At 35.8% G+C, this 21,605-nt stretch overlaps 1 protein-coding gene across 14 annotated transcripts in view; it reads left to right on the top strand.

Annotated features, from left to right (window-relative positions):
* The window catches only part of PPFIA2 (PTPRF interacting protein alpha 2), a 296,348-nt gene that overhangs the window by 255,646 nt on the left and 19,097 nt on the right, over positions 1 to 21,605 (top strand). For 9 of the 14 annotated variants that reach the window (XM_042017661.1, XM_042017651.1, XM_042017648.1 and 6 more), the window contains 4 exons: positions 192 to 346; positions 4,617 to 4,710; positions 13,828 to 13,836; positions 20,637 to 20,718. In XM_042017661.1, the coding sequence (XP_041873595.1) occupies positions 192 to 346; positions 4,617 to 4,710; positions 13,828 to 13,836; positions 20,637 to 20,718 (340 nt within the window). The remainder of the gene's footprint in view (positions 1 to 191; positions 347 to 4,616; positions 4,711 to 13,827; positions 13,837 to 20,636; positions 20,719 to 21,605) is intronic. The other 5 variants (XM_042017649.1, XM_042017653.1, XM_042017662.1 and 2 more) reach the window with 1 other exon arrangement.

The following is a 21,605-nucleotide window of genomic DNA, read 5'->3' on the forward strand; positions in this document are numbered from 1 at the left end:
AGTGAAAATGTGATCTTGTGTTGCTCTATATGTTGCCAAATAATTTAAAGATGTGATTGTTTCACTTGTTGGGAGATCATTACTAAATTATAATCAATTAATTTATTTACAGAGCTGTTCAGAAGAAAATAAAAAATTACCTGAAAATCTTGACATGTTATCTATTCTATTTCTTTATTATCATTTTGCAGTAGTTTGCCTGCTTCATTGGAGCCAGAAAGCATTGGTCTTGGCAGTGTCAGCAGCAGTCAGGACTCCCTGCATAAAGCTCCCAAGAAGAAAGGAATCAAGTCTTCAATAGGACGATTGTTCGGTAAAAAAGAGAAGGCTCGACTTGGACAGCTCAGTAAGGAATTAGTGGTAACAAGCTAAGGTCACCATTTCACTGCCATTTTTTCCATTTTTAATTTTGCTTTTTTTTCAGCTTCCAATTTGCTCATTTTTCTGTTTTCTCTGACGCAACTTTCCCATTAAATTTCATTGTTATCAGCAATTACATTTGTCAAGACTTTCCCATGACTGTAGTGCAAATGAAAGGAGAGTTCTGGCACAAATTACTGTGGTCATCTTCTTCACTCAACCTGGTGCTTCAATAGTCTGTTGAACTAGGGTAGAAATGGTAGCACTTTTTGCTCGAATAAATACATAAAGAGAAGGTGAGAAGTTAGTAAGAAATAAATGGCTATAAGAGGTGTACCTATGTGAGACAGAAGATCTTTGCAAGTAAGAGTAGCTGCTTTTCAGATTTCAGTGTGTCAATACATGCCCTCTAGTGCCTATTGCTGAATGTCCTCAGGATAACTTTCTTTTTACAGTTATGCTGCTCACAGCAGTGCTTAGTTTTCTTCCTGATTCTTCTGCCCTTTTCCCTTGCCAAGACTATTTCATTTTATTTCATTCATGGCAGAAATTTTCCTCTGCCTATTTCTACAGGATATGTCTATGTGGACACATGCCAACACAAGTATCAAATTGGAACAAATGTCCCAATAAAATTGAAATACTGGCTCTTTCATAGTCATGCAGATGTCAGATAGTACAAGTTTGTGAGGCACTAAATCTTACTGCCATGGTGACCATGTAACACTTGTAAAAGAATTTTTTAAGACCTTGCAGTAATTGTAAATGCTTAAGCAGCAAGCATAAGCCTGAAATTAAAACCCTACATTTGTATTACAATGTGTCTTTATCACAGCTAACAAACCTGTTGCTAAAATAGGTAAAAAATATAGTACTAAGGTCAAAGCATCAGAGTAAAATTGAAAAACTGAGTTTTCTTCATTTATACTCCAAACTTCTCCTCTCTGTCTATGAAAGCCATGTATTCTTGAAAAAAAACCAACCTAATTTCTAGTTGCAATCTGAATTCCCTTTTTTTTTTACTCATTATGGAAAGAATAAATCTTTTTCAATCTTTTAAATGAGAATCTATAAATGAGTCTTTCAAATACACCTGTATGCCACCTTCTGCATTGATGGATTATTTTATTACTTTAGACTGCATCTCAAGTTAGACTTTATTAATTCACATTTACATTCCATATAACCCTTTTTATCAATACTGATGGTTTATGCATATTAATCTACAATTTCTCAGAAAGTCAGGAACATAGAGGACAAAGATGTAATAAATGTGTTGGTCTTCCCTGCAGTTCTTTGGAATGTGAAATGAAAATGAAATAACAGCTTTAAAGGCTATCTCAGGAGCAATGTAACCTGGCAATAGATTAATTTCTTAATACTCACCATGATTAATAATGCATACATAAAATTTGATAAAGTCCATTTGTAATTCCCCATACTAGGTCATGAAATATTAGTGATTTGCAATTATATGGATTTTTTTGGGAGTTCCATCCTTTAACTCAACAGCAAAGATTTCAGTATAATGTGCATTTTAATTAAGCAAACTAGGTTTACTGGCATGTATAAGACTGTTACCTAATCAAAAAAGTAGGAGCAAAATATTTTTCAGAAATTAAAAAGACATTGAGCAGCTGAATTACAGAGTAGTTTTTCTCATCTTAATTTTTAACATATCAAAAGAAAGGCATTTATTGAGTGGCCATTTCCATTCAATGGCGGCATCATAGAATATGATTGCAAGGGACAATGAAATTTAAAAAACAACAGTCATGGTAATACTTGACTCAGTTTCACAACAAGAATATTATCTGTGCAGCTATATAATTAGGAGTTCTATTTGTGGTAAGATACTGCATCACAGAAATTTATATAGCAAGTCCTATCACTACGGCACTGCAAAATATTTGTATGGTTTTCATAACCTAAATTTATATAGCAAAATCAATAAAAGAATGTAATTTATTTCCTTGCTTAAACACTCTAATTTAAAATAGACATATCCTTCTTATATGTTTTAATGTGGAAAATGCATCTTCTTCAAAAGCTCATTTTATATACTCTTATTTAAGAAACAATATTGAAAACGAGTTGTATCACTAGGTTCAACAGAGATGTGCTATTACCCAGAATATTTCCTTGCTCTGTGTTCCTTGCAAAACTCTGAAATTATTAGTATTCAACCCCTAACCCTGACAGAATTTTGTTGTTTTATTATTTGATAATTTTGTCATCTCTGCTAAACCATTAGCATTACTGTTCAAAGCCAAACTCATGCCTTAGGAGATCTTTCTTAGAATCAATATTCAAGATTTCTAGAACCTTCAAGTTTTCTTTAAGTTTTTGGAGAAGGAAAAAGGAATGCTATAGGCAGCACGAGTACTCTTTCTTTCCTTCTTCTCTTCCTTCCTTCTTTTCCAGTCTTCTCTCACTTGACAAACACCACATTAGGCACTTACGTGTTCTTCTCCTGTTACATTTTAAATATTCCAGACCCTAAACCAAACAATACCTTTCAGGCATTTTTAGACTTGCCCAAGCAAGTTGATTTGCTTGGCATATGGAAAGGTCAGCTTGTTAGGTAACATTTATTGTGGCCACATCCAATACAAGGTACCCTCAGTTATTCAAAGCCCAGATGTATTTGGAGAATGGAGAAATGTGTTATGCCCAAACTACTCTCCAACCTCTAATAAACCCTCATTGCACTGCACTCATACCATCTCAATCCAACATACTGAGAGCTGCCCTCTCCAGGAAGGTGTGATGTATTGATTGCTTGCTGAATGAAAAATGTAATCCAGAGTCAGCAAGAAGCATTTAATAAGATTTTGTAAGACTTGGACAGGCAGATGAAGTATAGAAAAGTGTACGTTCATGTTTTCTTCATTTGTGAGATGCATTTGCATCATTCTCATTGTGAGATTTGCAGAAGTAGTGTCCTCTTTTAATAAAGAAAAATCTGTCTAGACAAACAGGAGTGTTAAAACAGCACCTGTTTAAAAAAAACAGCTCAAACCCAAGCTTTTCTAATTTTATATCATAGACATGATGCAGTAGGTTTTGTTCCCACTTGATTGAAGCGCATGTAAATCTGACTTGTAAAAGGCTGTGGAGCTATTTCACTACGTAACATTTATGCATGATTTTTTTATTAAAATCAACAAATCAGAAATATTTTAATTTATTTTGTGCTTTTTAATTATGCCAGTGTCCACTCCACAATTATTCACTATCCATTAGCTGTGAAATAAGAAATTGCCATTTTCGAACAGAGTCAAGCATCAACATTTTACCATACTGTTGTCTTCTTTCTTGTGCCAGTTACACACCTTCTGAACTGGAGCACAGGAGGAAGGCAGCCTTCAAAGGAGTGATGCAGTGCCTCTGTCTGTACACATACATGTGGGAATGAGAGGACAGTGTGAAGCCAGAGCCAGGAGACTGTACTGTGCTCCATGAGCAGGTCCCCTCTTTTTGAATCAGGGCAGCAATAAGAAAAGTCAGACCATTTTCCACTTCTGCACTAGGAAACTCATGTCAGTGGCCATATGGATCATACCAGTCACGTCCTTAGTTTGTAATACAATTTTACTTTTGTCCATGTGTCCTTGCTTACTGCAAGCTTCCTTTGTCACTCTCTGTAAGTTATTCAAGTTCCCTTGACTCTGACAGGATTTACGTGCCTATGAGACACCTCCAGGGAGATGCAGGAGGCTATTTTATTTCTCTGACAGATTCTTTGTGTCACCTCTGGGAGTTTGTAGGGATAATGACATCTAAGACTCTCTATGAAAGCAAAATGAAGACTTTAGCACTACTACATTAGGTGAGCTGTATTATGGCGACAGTAGAGAGACAGTTCTAGAGAATGCACTTTCATTTGTACATTTCTCAACTAAGATTAAAAAATGGTGAGAGCATTGCTTACTTAGCACCACGAGACTGAGCCTTAGGAGCCAAAGAAAAATAGGCAAAGGAGATCAGGGTGCTCTTGTCATATATTTCTGCTAAACATAAGGAGGAGAAAACATTTTTTTATTCCTCTACTACTCTTTTGTATGTAGTAAATGCTTGGCAGAATTTACTTCTGCAGGTGATAGATGTTCTCCACAAACACCAGATGTCACAGCTAAGGGAAGCAAACATAGATGATGATGGTGGGTGGGAGGGGGATTGAAGGTTTGAGGAGGGGAACAACAGAGAGAGATAAGGGAAAATATGGTGGGGGTTTGATTTGTTTTATTTTCCAGGAGGTTACATGGAAACAGAGGCAGCAGCTCAAGAATCTCTGGGATTAGGCAAACTTGGAACACAAGCAGAAAAGGACAGAAGACTAAAGAAAAAGTGAGTACCATTTTTATGTGACTTTTTGGCTGAAACTTGATTCAAATATCAGGATTTTTATTGTTTTATTCAAAGTGTAATGAGAAGTAAGACCATCTAATATGTAATTTTAGCAGTGATGTTTCTTTCCAGCGTAAAAGTTTTTAAAGCCGCAAATAAAATACAGAGAAAAATATTCAGAGTCTGTCAATTGTACAATATTATTTCATTTGTGAAAGAACACAGGTTTATGAGAGAGACATTTTTCCGTTTCACATTGTCATTAATCCTGTGCTTTTTGCCTTCAGTACAATTCTTAAAAAATAGACATGTATTTAATGACTATCTATGTCGATTTTCTTTTTCAAAAGGGTTTCAAATGCTTTTTTGTATTATCTAGCGAACAGAGTGTTATTTCTATTTTTAGATGTCAAAGGTTCCCCATAAACCCTAGCAGCTTCACTTTCTTTTTACCTGTCAGCAAATGCAGGCAAAAAGCAACCTAGCTTTTTGTTTGCATCAATTATATAATTATTTAATGCTGTGTTTCATGCACCTCCTTGTAAAAACAATACATTGACTCATAGCAGCTGCCAGGAGCTATGAAGAACTAATAAAATAAGGCTACAAACACAAAAAAAACCTCTTGGCAGCGTTGCATTCCCAGTGTAATTAGAGGGTGTCAGAGAAAAAGATGATACTTAAAAATGACTTTGAAAATTCATTCTGTAAACAAATAGGTTTATTTTTCATCCATAACCATTAACTTTACTGCTATTATTTGGATACTGAAAGCCTCATTTTTTAAAATTTTCTGGGTTTTCAGGTTTGTTTCAGTCTTTTAATATTCCTGTGCAGAATTTCAAGAGAATTTGCAATTCTAATCCAAAGAATCTAAGGATAATGTTTGAGCTTCTCTTTAGATTTTTATGTTGAATATTTTTAATACTTTCTTATCAAGTGCTTGATGAAATATGACTTTAAATGTACACATCCAAGTAATGTCCAAGTGCAAGCATTCTGTTTAAATCAGCCTCAATTTAGCAATTAAAGATAGAGAAGTAGTCATTGTGCTAGCTGAAAGAGAAGAAAATTCAATTAAGAAACTCGCAGTAGCATTCAAAGGGATGTTACAGTTGATGAGTCTTGTCCCTGTATTTCTTATCTATACATTTCTATCGCTAATCAGTAATTTTAGAAATATATAGATGTAGATTATGTTACCATGCTCATTTTACTAAATCTAGAAAGCATCTTTGAGGCCATCATTATAGTTCATAGAGAATATAATTTAATTTTCAGCAGCATTTTTTTTGAAGTCCCAATGTACCTTCCAGTTCTGAGGGCTGAATGTACCACAATATTTAAATCACTTTGAAGGGACTAATGTGTTCATTTTGTACACTTTCTTATGTGTTAGTTCTTTAAACTGGGTAAAATAACATAAGACTTGACACACACAACTGAAAACATGACATGACTATTTCATATATAGATGGCCTACCAAGTTTTGGGTCTCTAAATAATGGGTCTGCAGGTAATCTGTTATTAAATTTCTGTCCAATCTCACAATCAGAACTTTCCCATGCTTTCCGCTTTTCAAGTCTTTCCTTTTTTTCTCCTGTGTCTGTCTGTCCTTGGTTCTTTATGGATTAGATGTAATCAAAATGTTCTCTGCTGGAAGGAATCTTTCCTTTGTGACTATGATTATTCTGTTAATCTGAATTGTGTATTATTTATCGTAAGTGTATGTTCTACAACTATGTCATGAAGAAATTTAATTTTTTCCCGTGTTCCTTTTAGGGTTACCTGTCTTCATAGTTTTTCACCTAAGAATCCTCAGAACTGCATTTGAGATTCCCCTTAATGTACTATCAGAGAAAGGTTAACATGCATTACTAGTTTATGTTATATGCTAGATATGTTATATCATTTTAGAGGAACCATAATACAGGGAAAAAATATAACGTATTGTGTTAGAGGTATACATGAGATTCTACTGAATTATGGGAGTCATTAGGGCGCCAGGCTATCAACAGAGTGTAAGAGAATTAACACTTGCTTGTAAGAAATGCAGTCACAGAATCACAGAATGAGTCAGGTGGGAACAGACCACAGTGGGTCATCTGGTCCAACCTCCCTGCTCAAGCAGGGTCATCCCAGAGCACATGGCACAGGACTGTGTCCAGATGATTCTTGAATATCAGTAAGATATTTGCATGTCTTACCTTAGAAAATACTAGATTGAGACAGTCCAGAAAGTAACTTAAGTGAATAGTTTGTTGCAGTAGGTCACATTCATTTGTACCAATACCTAACAATGCCTAATTCCCTCTGGAAGTAGCCTTGCCATACATGCAGTAGGTGCAAGGTTACTGAGCTGTGTAGTGCAAATGAGGATACTGTACTGTGCAACATTAATGGTGGTGGGGATGTGTGTGATGTCTTTAAAAGACAATAAGAGAAGACTGAGAATCATTTCCTAGCTCATGTTGTAGCAGTAAGATTTATAGCAGTATGATTAAAGTCCAAATGGTTGATTCCTTTTTTACTGCTAAGCAAAATGACTCTACAAACCTTGCAGAGACTGTGAGCACAGTTGCTAACTGTGTTAGTAACTAACTTGGATTAGGATGTAAAAGCCCAAGAGAACCAAACCCACCAACAGGATAGGAAAAGAGTAGGCTGAAGCTGGGAAATACTACTTTGTGTTACATTTCAGGTCTGAGAGAGCTTTACTTATGCTGGCTTTGTCACTTCCTTTAAAAAAATAAAAACCAAAGCCAAAGCAGACAAAACCAAAAAAATCCTACAAAAAAACCCTAAAAACCTGCAATAAAACAAACCAACAATACAAAAAACCTTGAAACAGTGATGCCAGAGCCAATTCTCTTTTCCATAAAACAGGTATAATACCACATACTGAAATTGTTTCTCTTTGACACATGCAAGTTAGATGAAATGGCTTTAAGCCCTATTAACAGCTCAGCAAACATCTCCATTCAGTGGTGGTTCTGGTGCAAGAAAGCAAGGATTCTCCCCCTGATGTGAAACAGAGGTCAGATTCATCACTGTAATCAACATATGAGTGCTGTGATAGTAGTCATGATCTCCACCAGACTCTGCTATTAGCTTTGGTTTAGTTTGGATAGAAGTCATTATAAAAGGACAGTTTCCTGCTAAAATTATATCCATGGTATCTATTAACTGAGAAATAATTAAAATGCTAAATTTCTAATTTTGCATTTTTGAATGTATTTAATTTCATCAGTAATTTCACAAGGATGACCCTACCCCAGGGATGAAGATGCATGGCATTTCAAATTGCCAGGTGCTGCAGCAGTAGGTTCTAATGGTCCATCAGGTGTCCTGGGCTCCCTCAAGCAAGCATTGCACTGACGCTGATCCCCACGGAGTTAGGAACACACTGGAGTGTGTTACAGTGTTTTAGCCCAATTTCTTTGCATGGAGTCAGGTACTGAATAATACATTTCACTCTGAAAAGCTTAATGAGTATGGTAATTCTGGAGACCAATTCTCTTTCTGGTGATTATAGCGCCATTAACCTAAATTTCAAGGTTTCCCTGCTTCATGTTTAGAAGATGCTATTTAGATGTAAAATTTCTTTCAGTTTCAGTTGACTACTTAGACATCATTAAAATGTAATTAACAGTTTGTCTCAATGATATGCTAGACATTTATAAACCTCCAACAAGAGTCTCTATTCATCCAAAATTCAGTTATTACAGCAGGTTTATTAGGAGTAAGCCTTACTCAAGGCATCAAAGAAAAATTAAGGAAGCTGTGAAGAATTTTTAAATTATACCCAACATCTCTTATTAGCTGAGAAGATGAATTTAAGTTGCCTGGCTCATCCATAGATGTTTGCTCTCAGACATTAAATAAATGACAGTTCTACTTAATATTGAAACCTTTTATGTCTTACTATTTGTAAATTGAGCATGCAGTCCTAGGAAAAAAAAGATCAAAGAAAGGGCTATTTAAAGTATTTCAGGTGTTATTCATTGTTTAGTGAAATAAAGTGATGTTGGGGTGTGACAAAGAATAATGCACTTAATTTTTATTAGTTAAACTAGACTTTATATTTCACTTCACTTGTTCTATATAAAAGGTGGTGATTTTTTGTATATAGAATCTTCTGCCTTTTGCTTGAACTTTCAGAGCCTGTTTGCCTAAGGAGTAAACTCTTCAAGAAAATTCAGGGCTTAGGACTAGAAGTGTTAAGGCCACAGATACTGTCTGTCACTGTTACATTCATTTGCATCCCCCAATGACTTAAACAGTTTGCACTCCTCTAAACCACGCCTTTTAAATAAGATAAACTCTCCAGAAGGCGCCCATCACCAAATGAAGAATGGAGTTTTCTCTTAGTATATTTTTTCCTAGTGATTAACAAGTCTCCCTTTGGAAAATGGTTACCTAATTTCCAATTCTGAATTTTGTAGTTGATTCCAGCTGCCAATTCTCTGTGACTGTGTATACTGTATCTCAGATGTTCATGACTTCATCCTTCATGGGTGTTGTGCAAACGGTGCACAAAGACTTGGCCTTGGCATTCACATGTGGTTGTCATGATAGCCCAAGCCAGGACCCAGCATAGGAAGTTCAGGTCAGTCCAGTTTATATTGCAACTTGTAAAGGTTCCTGAAAGGTTCACGTAGAGTCTTAGTGTCCTCTGAAACAGCAGAAGTTGATCAGTGTGTGTCCCACAAGACAATTCATACCTCAAAAAATGAGTAGATGACACTGTGCCTAAAATAAAATAAACTGTATACCCTTTAAAAATGCATATCTCCACTGACCTCATCTCAGGTAACAAATGAAGGCACTTTAGAGAAGCTGTATAAATGTTTTACTGTCTTTTTCACTAAAATTCCATACAATGAACCCTTTATGAAAATATTCTAAAACAATGAACTCAGCCAAACTTGAAATATTATCAACAAATAGAGTTGTGTTTGCTTCCCTTTGTGCTGTAACTATCCAAGTGAACATCAATGATTTTCTCCTTACTCACAGTTTTGCTCAGGAGTGATGCCAAATTGCCCTTACCCAAAAGCCTCTCTGGTGGCAAATACAGCTCTAAAGAGTTTGGCTTTGTACAGTGTACTATAGCTCTGAGGGCCAGGAACCCTTCTTAAATGTAATGTTTGATTTGATCTGCAACAACATGCAAACTAGCAGCAAATAAGTGTCTCTCTGAAGAAATACAAGGTATATATATGGCATGTGTTGCATGAAAGTGTGTAATAATTGGTCATAGTCACTGACATTTCACAGGATGTGTTTATTTTATCCCGTGTAAAGCACCACCATAAGGCAAGGTTTGAGAGACATTTCAGTGCAATGTAGTCCTAGATTGCCACTCACAGGTGGATTTGACCTTGTGCTTGCTGCTGGTACAGTGGGAGATTGGCTTATGCCATCCCTTCTGCAGCAATCCCAAATGAAAATTATTTTATAATTGTATATTTTTTACATCTTATTGCAGAAATTCCTGAGAAAGAATGCACGTACAAGCCAGCTATTCTGAATCATGCAGTCCAGAAGCTGATAAATCCCCCACTTCATTAATATGAGTCAAGAGCAGAGCTTTAGCCTCACTTTTTTCTTTAGTTTTGTTTGATTTGACTCTGGACAAGAATCTATTAATTCCATATTTCCAAAACAAGCTTAAGATGTGAGGTTTATACTTTCCAAGGAAGATCAAAGTAAACCTTCCTTTCCCAAGAACCTGGTTTTGGGGCATTTACTCCACAACTACAGGTTTTTGTTTGCCAGATACAGCTTCCTGCCTTCAAGTGCATCGCAGAAGAGCCTTGATGTGCCAGGACACGTACATGTGCTTACACACATGAATAAACACTCGTAAAATCAAGACCTAAGTAATTCTCATATGTAAAATTACGGTGTAAAAAAGGTATTCTTAGTATTCATAGCCTTATAATTAACTTTGCAGAATTGCAATGCTGTTAAGTCTTAGCTGACTGCTGTGATGTGCATGTTAAACAGCAGGAACGTCCATATGGACAGGAGAGCATGTTGGATTGACTCTTCTTTCTTTCTATTTAGGGAAAAAGAGAATGGTAAATGTTGATAAGTTCATTTGATAAACAGACTTTCATATTTTTTATGGGCAAATCCAAGTTTTAGATGTCTGTCAACAGGCAACTTGAAAAAATCTCCAGGTAGACTATTTCATGGAATAAGAGTCTGAGACAGTGTCATTATTATGTAGTTGCTTTTGAATCCACATGATGCCCCTTTAATTAGGTTAATTAATTAGGTTTCATGTGTGCAACTGCAATTAGAATTTGATGTAGTATATTTGTGACTACGAATAATTTCTGTCCTCTGCAGTATGCAAATAGCTGTTTCTAATGATTTTCTTAATTGCACACATTTTAGAAAATGAATCCAATTGAATTAATTAGGGTGTTTTTCTGTGCCATCCACCTAATGTTCCTATACACTTAATGCTTATTAAACACCATTGTATCCTAAACACATGCTATTTATTTTTTTGCTGTAGATCTTAGGAATACATCTTTCTCGCCCCCAACCTTTTATTTTCTGAATCTTCAGGAAAATTGAAGTTTTGCGTTTAATTTCGTTCCTTCCTGCCTCATCTATGAAAAACTCCCTGATGTTGTTAGTAGCTTTTAGACTGATTTTTAGTTTTTCTTCCCTTTCTAGCAAAAGGGAAGTAGCTGTTATTTTCTATTTTCTCATTCTGGTGAAGGAAGGAGAGGTGTTCATTGTTCTGATATGCACTTTGGGATTGTCTTCTGTGTGCAGCGTGGTTTTCTCTTGGCTGGATCTATGTGTAGTCATTGAAACGTACATAAAGATGTATTTTCTTTTTAAACTTAATTCCTTTAGCAAATATTTTAACTGGAACACTTACTTTCAAATCGTTAGTCAGTGAAAGCTCTTGCAATATTAAAAACATGTTTTGCTCTTACATTGATACTTGGAGTCTTTTAAGCATTACAAATGTAAAGATAAATGGGTATTTATTTTGCAGAGGATTATTAAACCTTAATTAGATTATTCTGATGATGGAAAATGATACAACATATTCTATATCTAACTCATATTTTAAAAAATATTTTATTTTTAAAAAATAATATTTTTATCCTTTGCCAAGTTTTTAAAATTATTTTCCTCATAAAATGTAAGAGTATTTTTATTGGAAAATTCCAAGTTTTTAATAAAACAAAAAGCCCCAAGGCTCTAGTCCCTATCTAATCTACATGCATAAGCCTATCCATTGCAATTTGGAACTTCTGGGTAAATATAAGCTTATACCCTGATGCATGCAGCTGTCTCTCTAAACAACTCTCTCCAGCAGAGGTAAATATCCTATCAGATTAACTGTAGAATTAGGATTTAAAAGAAGAATGGGTAAAACACAGCAGAGTAAAAAAATTCTACAAAACTTTTATGTTAATATATGTCTAAGGAAAAGGTAATGAAGTGGTGACAAATTTGTTGTCGTATGGCAAAAAAACCCCCAAAACTATAAAAATACCCTAAAGAATTAAAAGTCCATTTTTCCCTGCTGTATTTTATTGTTCTTCGACAAGATGCTCAGGAAGTGACAGAATGTCCCTTGATCCTCTGCTCCTATCATGGCCTTCAAGTCCTGTAAATTATCCCCAAGTGACTGCAAACTTTCAGGTCATTAAAACTGCAAGAGAATTACTTGCATTCCAGTCAATCTCCCTGTTTCTCTCTAGGCATACTCAAAGGTATACTCAGTAGAAAATGTAACAAATAGCAGTTCTGATTCAATTTACTCCAGAAGGCTCAAAATTAAAAGCTTTTTAAGCAAAAGTGATCACATCAGTCTTTACAATTAGCTCAGAAAATGAGCATGAATCATGAATGCATATTCAATTCTTGTGCTACTTCCATCAGATTCGGTAATTTTATAACAGTTCTCTAGTACTTTACTTATAGTACATACTTTTGTTGTCTTTCCCTTCCCTAATCTTCCTGTCTTAAACTTTCTGTGTATAAATTTGTCATTTGTTTCCATCTCCTTTTCTCTATTGCACTTTCTCTCCTCTCTCTCAGCTGTTCTGCTGATCTTGCACACATGAAAACAAAATTTAAGTCCTCAAAAACAGTGCCCTTCTGAACTGACTGAAATGTCTGCAACCTCTTCTTGGCTAATCAGAGCAAAGGCTTTTCACCTCACATTTTCTACCAAGCCTTTGTAGATCTGTAAATCATTTGTTAATAGAAATGTAATATTTTGAGATGTCTGGGTTTCATTCAGGCCTATAATTTTCTTTTTTATGATGGCAATTAATGGATGATGTAGAAAGTTTATTATCAGCAATGACATCCTACTTTCTTCTCCATATACTGTACCCATTATATTGGCAATAATAGGTTACCTAGAGGGTAAATCATTCATACCAATGTTGCTACTGATCTAGTGTTAGTATGACTGCTGAAATTAAAATACTGCCAGGCATAAATAGCCACTGAAAATGTTACTCACCTATGTACATGAAATCTGCATTTTAAAAACAAGCAAACAAAAACCAAAACAAATTTTACAAGCAAGTCTAGGTCATTTATGATTACTATGAGATACTTTGCTAAAATATTATTAAAGTGCACATGGAAAAGTAAACCTTGGTTTGTGGTCCTCTCAATTTTACTATGTATCTGTGGTTAATTTGGTTAAATCCACAGGTTTGGGGTTTTCAAGATTCTTGAGGTTACACAATAAATCCTTAAGAAATTATTCAAATCTAAGCAAAAAGCTTTGATTTGAAAGCCTACTCCACATTCACTGTGTTTATTGATCTTTGGCATGAATATGTATTGTAGATGGAAGATGTGCTGTGCTGAGTGGTACCTAATAAATAGCCAACATGAGTTTAATGAAAATCTCATTTTGACAATTTCATCTGTTCTTCACAAGAGTACTTAAGTTTTTTTAATTATTGAAAGACCAATTACAAAGGTTTCTGTAGTTATAATGGTGATATTATTTTATCTATCATACTATTTCTTTTTTTTTTTTATGGACTACTATATGTTCATTAACATTTATGTGCTTTTTTTTCCATTCATCTCTCTTCATCTCATGAAAAGCATATCTGGGTAAGTTAAAATGCCATGGTTGCTGAACATATTAATCCTCAGCACCATGTTTATTTTCTATGTTTTATTCCTACTTTTTTTGTTTTTCCGTGAATCTTATGTAACAAATCCATGCAAAAAATTGAAACTGAATCCATGCAAAAAAAGGAAAGCTTTCAAAGTATTCAGAATAATGGTAAACCTTGAAAGCGTACACAAATTCAGGTCAGGACTTTCTCTTGAAGTGCTTAACAGAATGAATTAACTACTTGGAGATAATTTCTATCTTTTTTTTAAACGTAAACACATTTCGGGAGGTCTAAAATCCAGAATCACAAAGAAATTTGAGAGTTGAAGTCAGTGGAAAAATTTTGAGTTTAACAAATGATGTTAAGGCATAAATTCTGTTTAATTAAATCACAGAAGACTCACAAAGCACACAATTTATTATTTTTATTCCATTTGAGCCCTTATGCTGTTTCAAAGCAAACATATGCAAAAATGTTTTATTTGTGCATATAATTTTACTATTTTCTTTTTCACCAGTTCATTTTCTTGTTTGTTTTGGTTTTTGTAATTGTTAACCCAATATCAAGTGTAAAATCTTCATCTCTTTGATCTATTGTAGAAATGCTATTTCTTCTTGAATAAGAATTTGCAGACTTAAGGAGGAAATTTCAGGAGGTGAAATGGTACAAAACTTAGAGAACAAGGGTTACCACATTAATTTAGAATATGTGATTATGAAATGGCTTTATAAAAATAGATCTGATAACATATGATCAGCCTGGGAACACTGCGTGTCTCTAATGTAGTACAGTGCACACAAGATTGCAAGACTATGTATTATGCAAGTCTGCTTATTTCACAGCTATTTTATTTGGTTTTTAATCCTAGCCCTCTCAAGCTCTATTTGTCAGGGTCTGTCTCAAGCATTCCTGAATGTGCTTCACTTAGCTTAAGAAATAGCTTCAGAAAAAAAGAATACTGCCCTTCAGTTTGCATACAGCTTAAATGTACACCTAACATAGAATATTCACAGTACTGTTATTCTGTGTTACCTGGGATACTGTGAAATTTATACTTCCTTATTTTATAGATTTAAAAACCTTCTGTTTATTAGTTGCATCTTGATTTCTGTATTTCAGTCACTTTTTTCTGAAAACTCCTCAAAATTTAATACAAATATTTTGTGAAACATTGGAAATTGTATTTTGTTCATTGTTTCCAGTATGACCTGATATTGGGTATCAAAAAGGAGAATGAGGATTTCAAATCATTTAAAATCCAGATCACTTAAGAGCCAAAGTTCAAACAGGATCTGGCATAGTTTTTAATTAGTGCAGCCTTTAAGTCGATCAGATCCTTTCAGATTAAATTAAATCTGCATAGTGTGGCAATATGAAGTCTTGAGTCTCTCCCCAACCTCCCACTCCACTTCCTACTTTAAATCCATTTATAGTCTTGCAGAAAATACATATAAAAATGTAATTTGCTATTTTATTATATATTATTAACTTATACAAATTCAACTCTTATTTTTTCATACAGTGTCCTGAGTTACAGGATTCTAGCATGTCTTAAATATTTAGCAAATAACAATAGAAAGGATAAAATCCAAATCCAGCTTAATTCATTAGAAATCCTGTCTCCTGATTTTTTCAGTCTTTGAATGTATGTTGGATTTCAAGCGGCAGATGTGTTTAATCTTACCTTGAAATCATAGGATTACTCAGATAAATACAGCATAATTGGTCTATCCTTTCTGTCTGGTTCTCTTCTAGAAACCTATCATGTGCAGTACTTTGTTCTAAATGAAACATTTTAATATTGGTGATAATAATAATCATAATAATGTCAGTTAATAATCAGAGGACCTGCTAGGTAACAACTTCAATCTGTTTTCTATTTGAGAAAATGTCTGTGACTAAAGGCCATTTCACAGTCTAAATTACCTGTTAGCCAAATTTTTAAATCAATTCTGTCTGTGTTTTACAAACATGATCTGGTTCTTGACTTCACTGTGCCTCCTTTTTAATTTATCTCACCTTTATGATTATGTTTCAACTAAGAGACATATATATGTGCAGTATAATATTTCTGAGGTCTTTTCACGTGAATCCTTATTAGATATCAGAGTAAATCCTATTACTTGCAGAAATGTGAAGATCTGTGTTGAAATATTGTTTACGTTTCATCAAGACAATGTCTGGACATCGTGTATTGCACAGAGTGTTTGCATTATGTGTGTTAGAAATCCTAAACTGTCATTGCTTGTTTGCTTCATGGGGGGCAGCCTTATCTTCCTGAACAAAATTGAATAACACACTTTAAGTCAGGATATCGTTAACTTCCTACACAAATTCTATTTAATGATTATTAATGTTTTTAATGAAGTTCATTGGGTTTTATGCAATGAATTGATGACGGCTGCTGATACAGAGCTAGAATTTCCCTGGTGCAGGAGAAGAATACATATCAGGTAGATTGGCAGGATAGTAACATAGTCTCACTCATCATTTCTGCCTTCCTATTGCTTCCATGTACTTCTCCTGCCCAAAGGATTATTGAAGCTTTCCTAAGTCCCCACGTTGTGAGACAGTTGTGCTCTCAGGTTTTTAGGTTGATCTGGGCAGTTAGTGGTACCTGGCTCTTAGGTGAGTAGTGCTGAGGCAAATGGCCCAGAGTTAACAGTGTCTTTAGCAAGTCATTTTGGGGAGGATTAAACATCAGAAGTCAGTGCTAGGGAGGAAGCCCTGCTTCTCCAACACACATCTCCGCAACACAACTTGACATTATGTGATTTTTCTTTACTGTCTTTGATAAAAATGTGAAAACAGCCCACTTTATGAGGCACTCCCTAAAACACACAAATAAAAGGATTTCTCAGATTTTGGATGGATGTTAAAGAGTTGATGTTCGTGAAATTTCCAGACTTTGCAAAAGCAGGCTCAGGGTAATGATATATTTTAAATAGCATATTTCAGTTACTACTGTAATATCTCCAGGAGGAGGATTTTGTTCTTTAGCAGTAATAATGTTGTCTTTAAAAATATGGCTTTAATTTGGAATTCATTCCAGTGGTAGTAAGTGGTTTAAAGCCCTATCTGCAAAATAATGGCATTTCTAGTAATGCCTAATTAATGTCAATTTTTTCCTTATGAGCTTGTTTTCATACATTGCCAAAAACCTAAGCAAGCATGGAAATAATTGCCTTTTAATTCCCTTCCTCCTGGCCAATGCAACATGGACACATTGTAATATGTCATACTCTTCTGAGAAAGTCTGAGGAGGAGAAAATTCCCCATTTCCCTGAAAAGCACCTTCTAAATTAGACAGGCTGTTTAATGCTTTTCATGATCCCCAAACCCTGTATTTGTACTGAAGGAAAGAGGGAGTGACAAGCTCTAGGGTATTTGTCTCTTCTTCCTCCTGTGATCAATTGCATTTTTTTACAAGGATAATTGAACTGCAGTTACCAATATTTTGCTTTGGGATTCTTCTGCTTTCAGGAAGCTGGTGACTATCCCATAAGGACAACTTTAGACAACATTCTGTCCATTCTAAAATATTGTTTTATGTTCCAAAACAGGCAGGTCACTGGATTCATTTTTCAGGTGATTTGCACAATTGGTCAAAACAGTGCATATTATTTCCTACATGATACTTTTAACTTGATGAAAGAGTGGAAGTTTTTTTCCTGTAGTGCTAGTTCATATTACAAAAAAAACCAAAACACACCATTAGAGTTTTCACTGACTGCCAACTAAAGAATATCCCTCTTACTCAAAAAATAGAAATTCTGGATTTAATTTTGGCTTGTAAATTGAAGGTTTAGGTTTTACAGATCTCTTAGTTTGTATTAAGAAGTAGTCAAAGACTAATATTCCAAAAGTAAATTATCATTTCAATAAACTTTAATATTGCAGTGCTGTTTATAAGAATCATCTGAGGAAGGAATTATAAATTTTGAAGCATTTAATTCTTTTTAAGGGAACAAAAGATCATAAAAAGTCCTTTTACTATTTTTCTGCATCAGTGAGTGAGGCACAACCCTTATGATGGCTATATTTATGTGCATGTCTAAGTACAGGATTTTTAACTTTATGCTAAAAATATTTTCAGCTCAGAGCAGTTTCCTTCTACATGCAAAGACCATTTGGATTATGTTTATCAAACTGTAGGCTTTGGCTATAGCGCGTATGTATATACACACATATATGGCATCTCATTTCTGTCCTGGCCCCTTTCCTTCAGCCTAAATCGATAACCATAGCTCTGCTTTCCTTTAACTCTGTGAGCCAGACTGCCTCTGAAGTAACAGAAGTGCTTTCCCACTCTGGGAGAATGTATTGGTTTGAGAATCACTGGAATATTACTAAGCCTCCACACTTGGGCTGGTACAAAATTTGCAAAGTCACAGAAGACTCCCTAGAAATATGTGCTTTGTAATTCCAGTATAAAGGAACTATGTTTTTCATGGAAGTGAGACCTTAAAGTGCCAATGGCTCCTCTGCAGGCATCTCAGTTCCTGAGGCCATGCAGAGGTTTATCAAAGAGGCCAAGACTTCCTTCCCATCTCCTTGTAGTCCAGGTGCTGCTGCTCTTGTGCTTGGAGAGCACAAGCAAGGAAGGCCAGGGACCCTCAAAGCCATTATCTCCTTTTCTCCATAGCATGTTAGCCAGCCCTGCTCTTTCAGCTGGGATAATTGAAGAGAATAGCCCAGAAAAGGAAACTCTGGGATCATGTTCCTCCAGGGGTGGTGTCTCCATGAGACTCGTAGCTGCAGATGGGGCTGCTCCCTGGGCTTGGGCTGGCTGCAGGGAAGGAGCACATTGTACAGGGTTTTGTGCAGTCCGTGCTCTGCCATGGGGCACCAGAAGTGGCCAGGTGAGGCAGGGGCATTCCTGAAAGCATGTCTCTCCCTAAGGGTAGCCATGCCAGCTCTCAGAGCCGGTAGCCTCAGGAGTCCTGCAGCCCTGTTGTAGCATCTGAGGGAGGTACAGCATCGTTGTAGCACCTGCAGAACCAACCCTGAGGGAAGGCTGCAACCCGAACACCTCATCCACAGGTAGCTGGGATGGGGCCAAGTCTGGACATGCCTTAATTCCGCTCTCCTAAGCAGGCAGGTGAATACCTTTCATAGGCATTCACTACTTGTCTCCCTGGGAATATGGGGTTCCTGAATCCCCATCAGCTGCTGAAGGTAACATGGTGTTTGTGTACCCAGAGAGCAACTTCTTGTTTTACTGGGGGTTATGCTTTCACAGAAATCAAGGATAGCTCTACAGTGGCTTGGGATATCTGAGTGACAAAGGAAAGGTATGCTGCAAAGGCTGTGTGGGAGGAGAAGCTAGAACAACTTCAGTAACGCTGTCAAGTATTTGTAATGTTACGTATTACTACAGCATAAACACAGAAAATAAAGCAGCTTTCTTTCTATATTCAGAGCCAGGGATTTAAACCTGTATGCAAAATCTCTTATTTGAGTTCCATATTCTGCTAAAGCCAAATTCTCTCAGTGTGGCCCCTTGGCAATGCAAAAATCCCTAAAGGACTACTCCTTACAAGTAAGATCACTCCGTCTGCTGTGATTTTGTAGTACAAGTATTTGAAAGGCTGCTCAGGCAGTGAAGAATTGTCAAGGGATAACTGAACCACAAAGGCTGTAGTAATAAAGGAAGACAGAACAAAATTGAAGCCATAATTCCAAGATTTTCTTGTTATTTGGGAAAGTAAGCAAATTTTAATACTACATTAGCATAGTCCTTGTCTAATTTTTTTCACTACAGCTTGTTGCTGGGAGCATTCTTTTGTGTTTCACTCAGTAGGAGGCAGCTGAAAACGTGTTGTTAAACACCAGAAAAAAAAGATATTTGAAGGACTGCTTTTTCTATGCCATCACCACAGTGGAAATGTCTGGTGAAATAGCTGAATGTTTTTAATATAGAGCATTTTCATGATAGTCTAGCTGACTGGTTTATACGTAACTATACCAAATATTTAACACCACCATGTTAAATTAAGCTTTGAGAATGATGTTTTACATATACACCAGTTGTAGTCCAGAAAAAACTGTAGATACAGGATCTGGATTGGTATTCAATCAACTCAATAGAGATATATCTATGTATATGCATAAAACTGAGAAATCGCATCAATTCTATAATTATAAAAATATATACATCAGTAAACCATGTAGAATTCTTTTATATATAATCAGTAATTAAAAAGATGCAAACATGGAACTACTAAAGATGCAATCAACTCTTAAATAGCCACAGATGGCACATTTAAGGTACAGAATAGCTGTACTCCACAGGCCCTAGCATTGTGCATAGCTGCTACAGCTGGCTTTGTGTTTCAAACACAGACACCTCTCAGATCCATCTGCATTATATCCATGCTTAGTTCATGTCTAGAAGTTGCCAGTTCTGGGCCTTTCTGAGTCATTAGCAGACCAGAGATAAGTTAGTCTCAGGAAGAGTACCTCAGTTTTCTCTTTACCAGTGACTGTTTTGATACCCCTTTATTATAGGGTATACCGATTTTTTTTATTGCTTTGGCTAAAGAAAAGACAGAAACGTCACCTTTTGTATGTTAGATGTTTAAAAGGATGTCAGAAAAAATGGAGAATTTGGAATAGATTGAGAGTACATTCAACAGGAGAAAGAGCTGTATTGTTAACTGGTGTGTTCTGTGCTTTTTCTATGCCTGTCATTGTGCTTCACTGTTATTACCCTTCACAAAAAGGCAGAGTTGCGTCTTTTTGTCCCAACAGATACCTCCACGTATTTACCATTTCTTGATCCATTTTTAGACATGAGCTTCTGGAAGAGGCTCGGAGAAAAGGTTTGCCTTTTGCGCAGTGGGATGGACCAACGGTGGTTGCCTGGCTGGAGGTAAGTGTTGGACATAACTTGAAAAAGTGAGTCACATTTGTAGACTGCTTCTGTGTGCTTATCCTTACAAATCTTAAAAGAGACTGTTACAGCCTCTTCCCCTCTCTGTGTGCACTGTGCTGTCAGCACTACATAGATTTTGACACTGGATGGTGTAAATTAGAGACTAGAGCTAAAACAAGTAAGACAGAGTTAGAAAGTGGGATGAGGACCAGAAATTTGATTGAATCTCAAATTTTTGAAATTTTTGCATTTCTCAGTCTCTAAATGTCTAGGAACTCCACAAACAGTTTATGTAGAATGATGAGTTAATTTTAAATAAATTTAAAGAATTTGTAACTTTCTGTATTTTAAAAACATAATGGGGAAAAAAGTGTTCCTCTCACCATTTTCACCTGCAGTGTAAGAGTTCCAGGTTGAAATCTCTCTGATTTGACAGGCAGTGCCTTCATATCTGAAATCCAGTGTGATTGGATTTCACAGCCAGAGAGAGATGTCCTTTATTTGGAGGACCTAAATGAATGAGTTTTGGAAATCAAGAAGAAAAAACATTCAGCAGAGCTGTCATCAATTTTGACAAAAATATCAGTGAATATTTTAGATGAACTACTCAAAAAATACACAAATGCTGAGGGGAGAAGAAGGCAGAGAAAGTAAGAATGTTCTTATACAAATACACTTTTACATGGCAAGGCTGTAACACTTCAGTGCAGATACAAGCTCTTTGTTGGCTCAAAGTGTCTATTCCTTACTATACCAAGCATTGCTACCTATTCACAACTTTCCTCCTTCCTGCTGTAGCTATAACCCACTGATCATCAGTTAGACTTTGTAAAGTGTTTCCCTTCAATAGGAAAAAAAGATCCCTCTCCAAAGCTTTGGCAGAT

The sequence above is a fragment of the Corvus kubaryi genome, unplaced genomic scaffold (assembly GCF_017639235.1).
Source record: "Corvus kubaryi isolate FWS band 111438036 unplaced genomic scaffold, C.kubaryi_AGA036_p1.0 137, whole genome shotgun sequence".
NCBI lineage: Eukaryota > Metazoa > Chordata > Aves > Passeriformes > Corvidae > Corvus > Corvus kubaryi.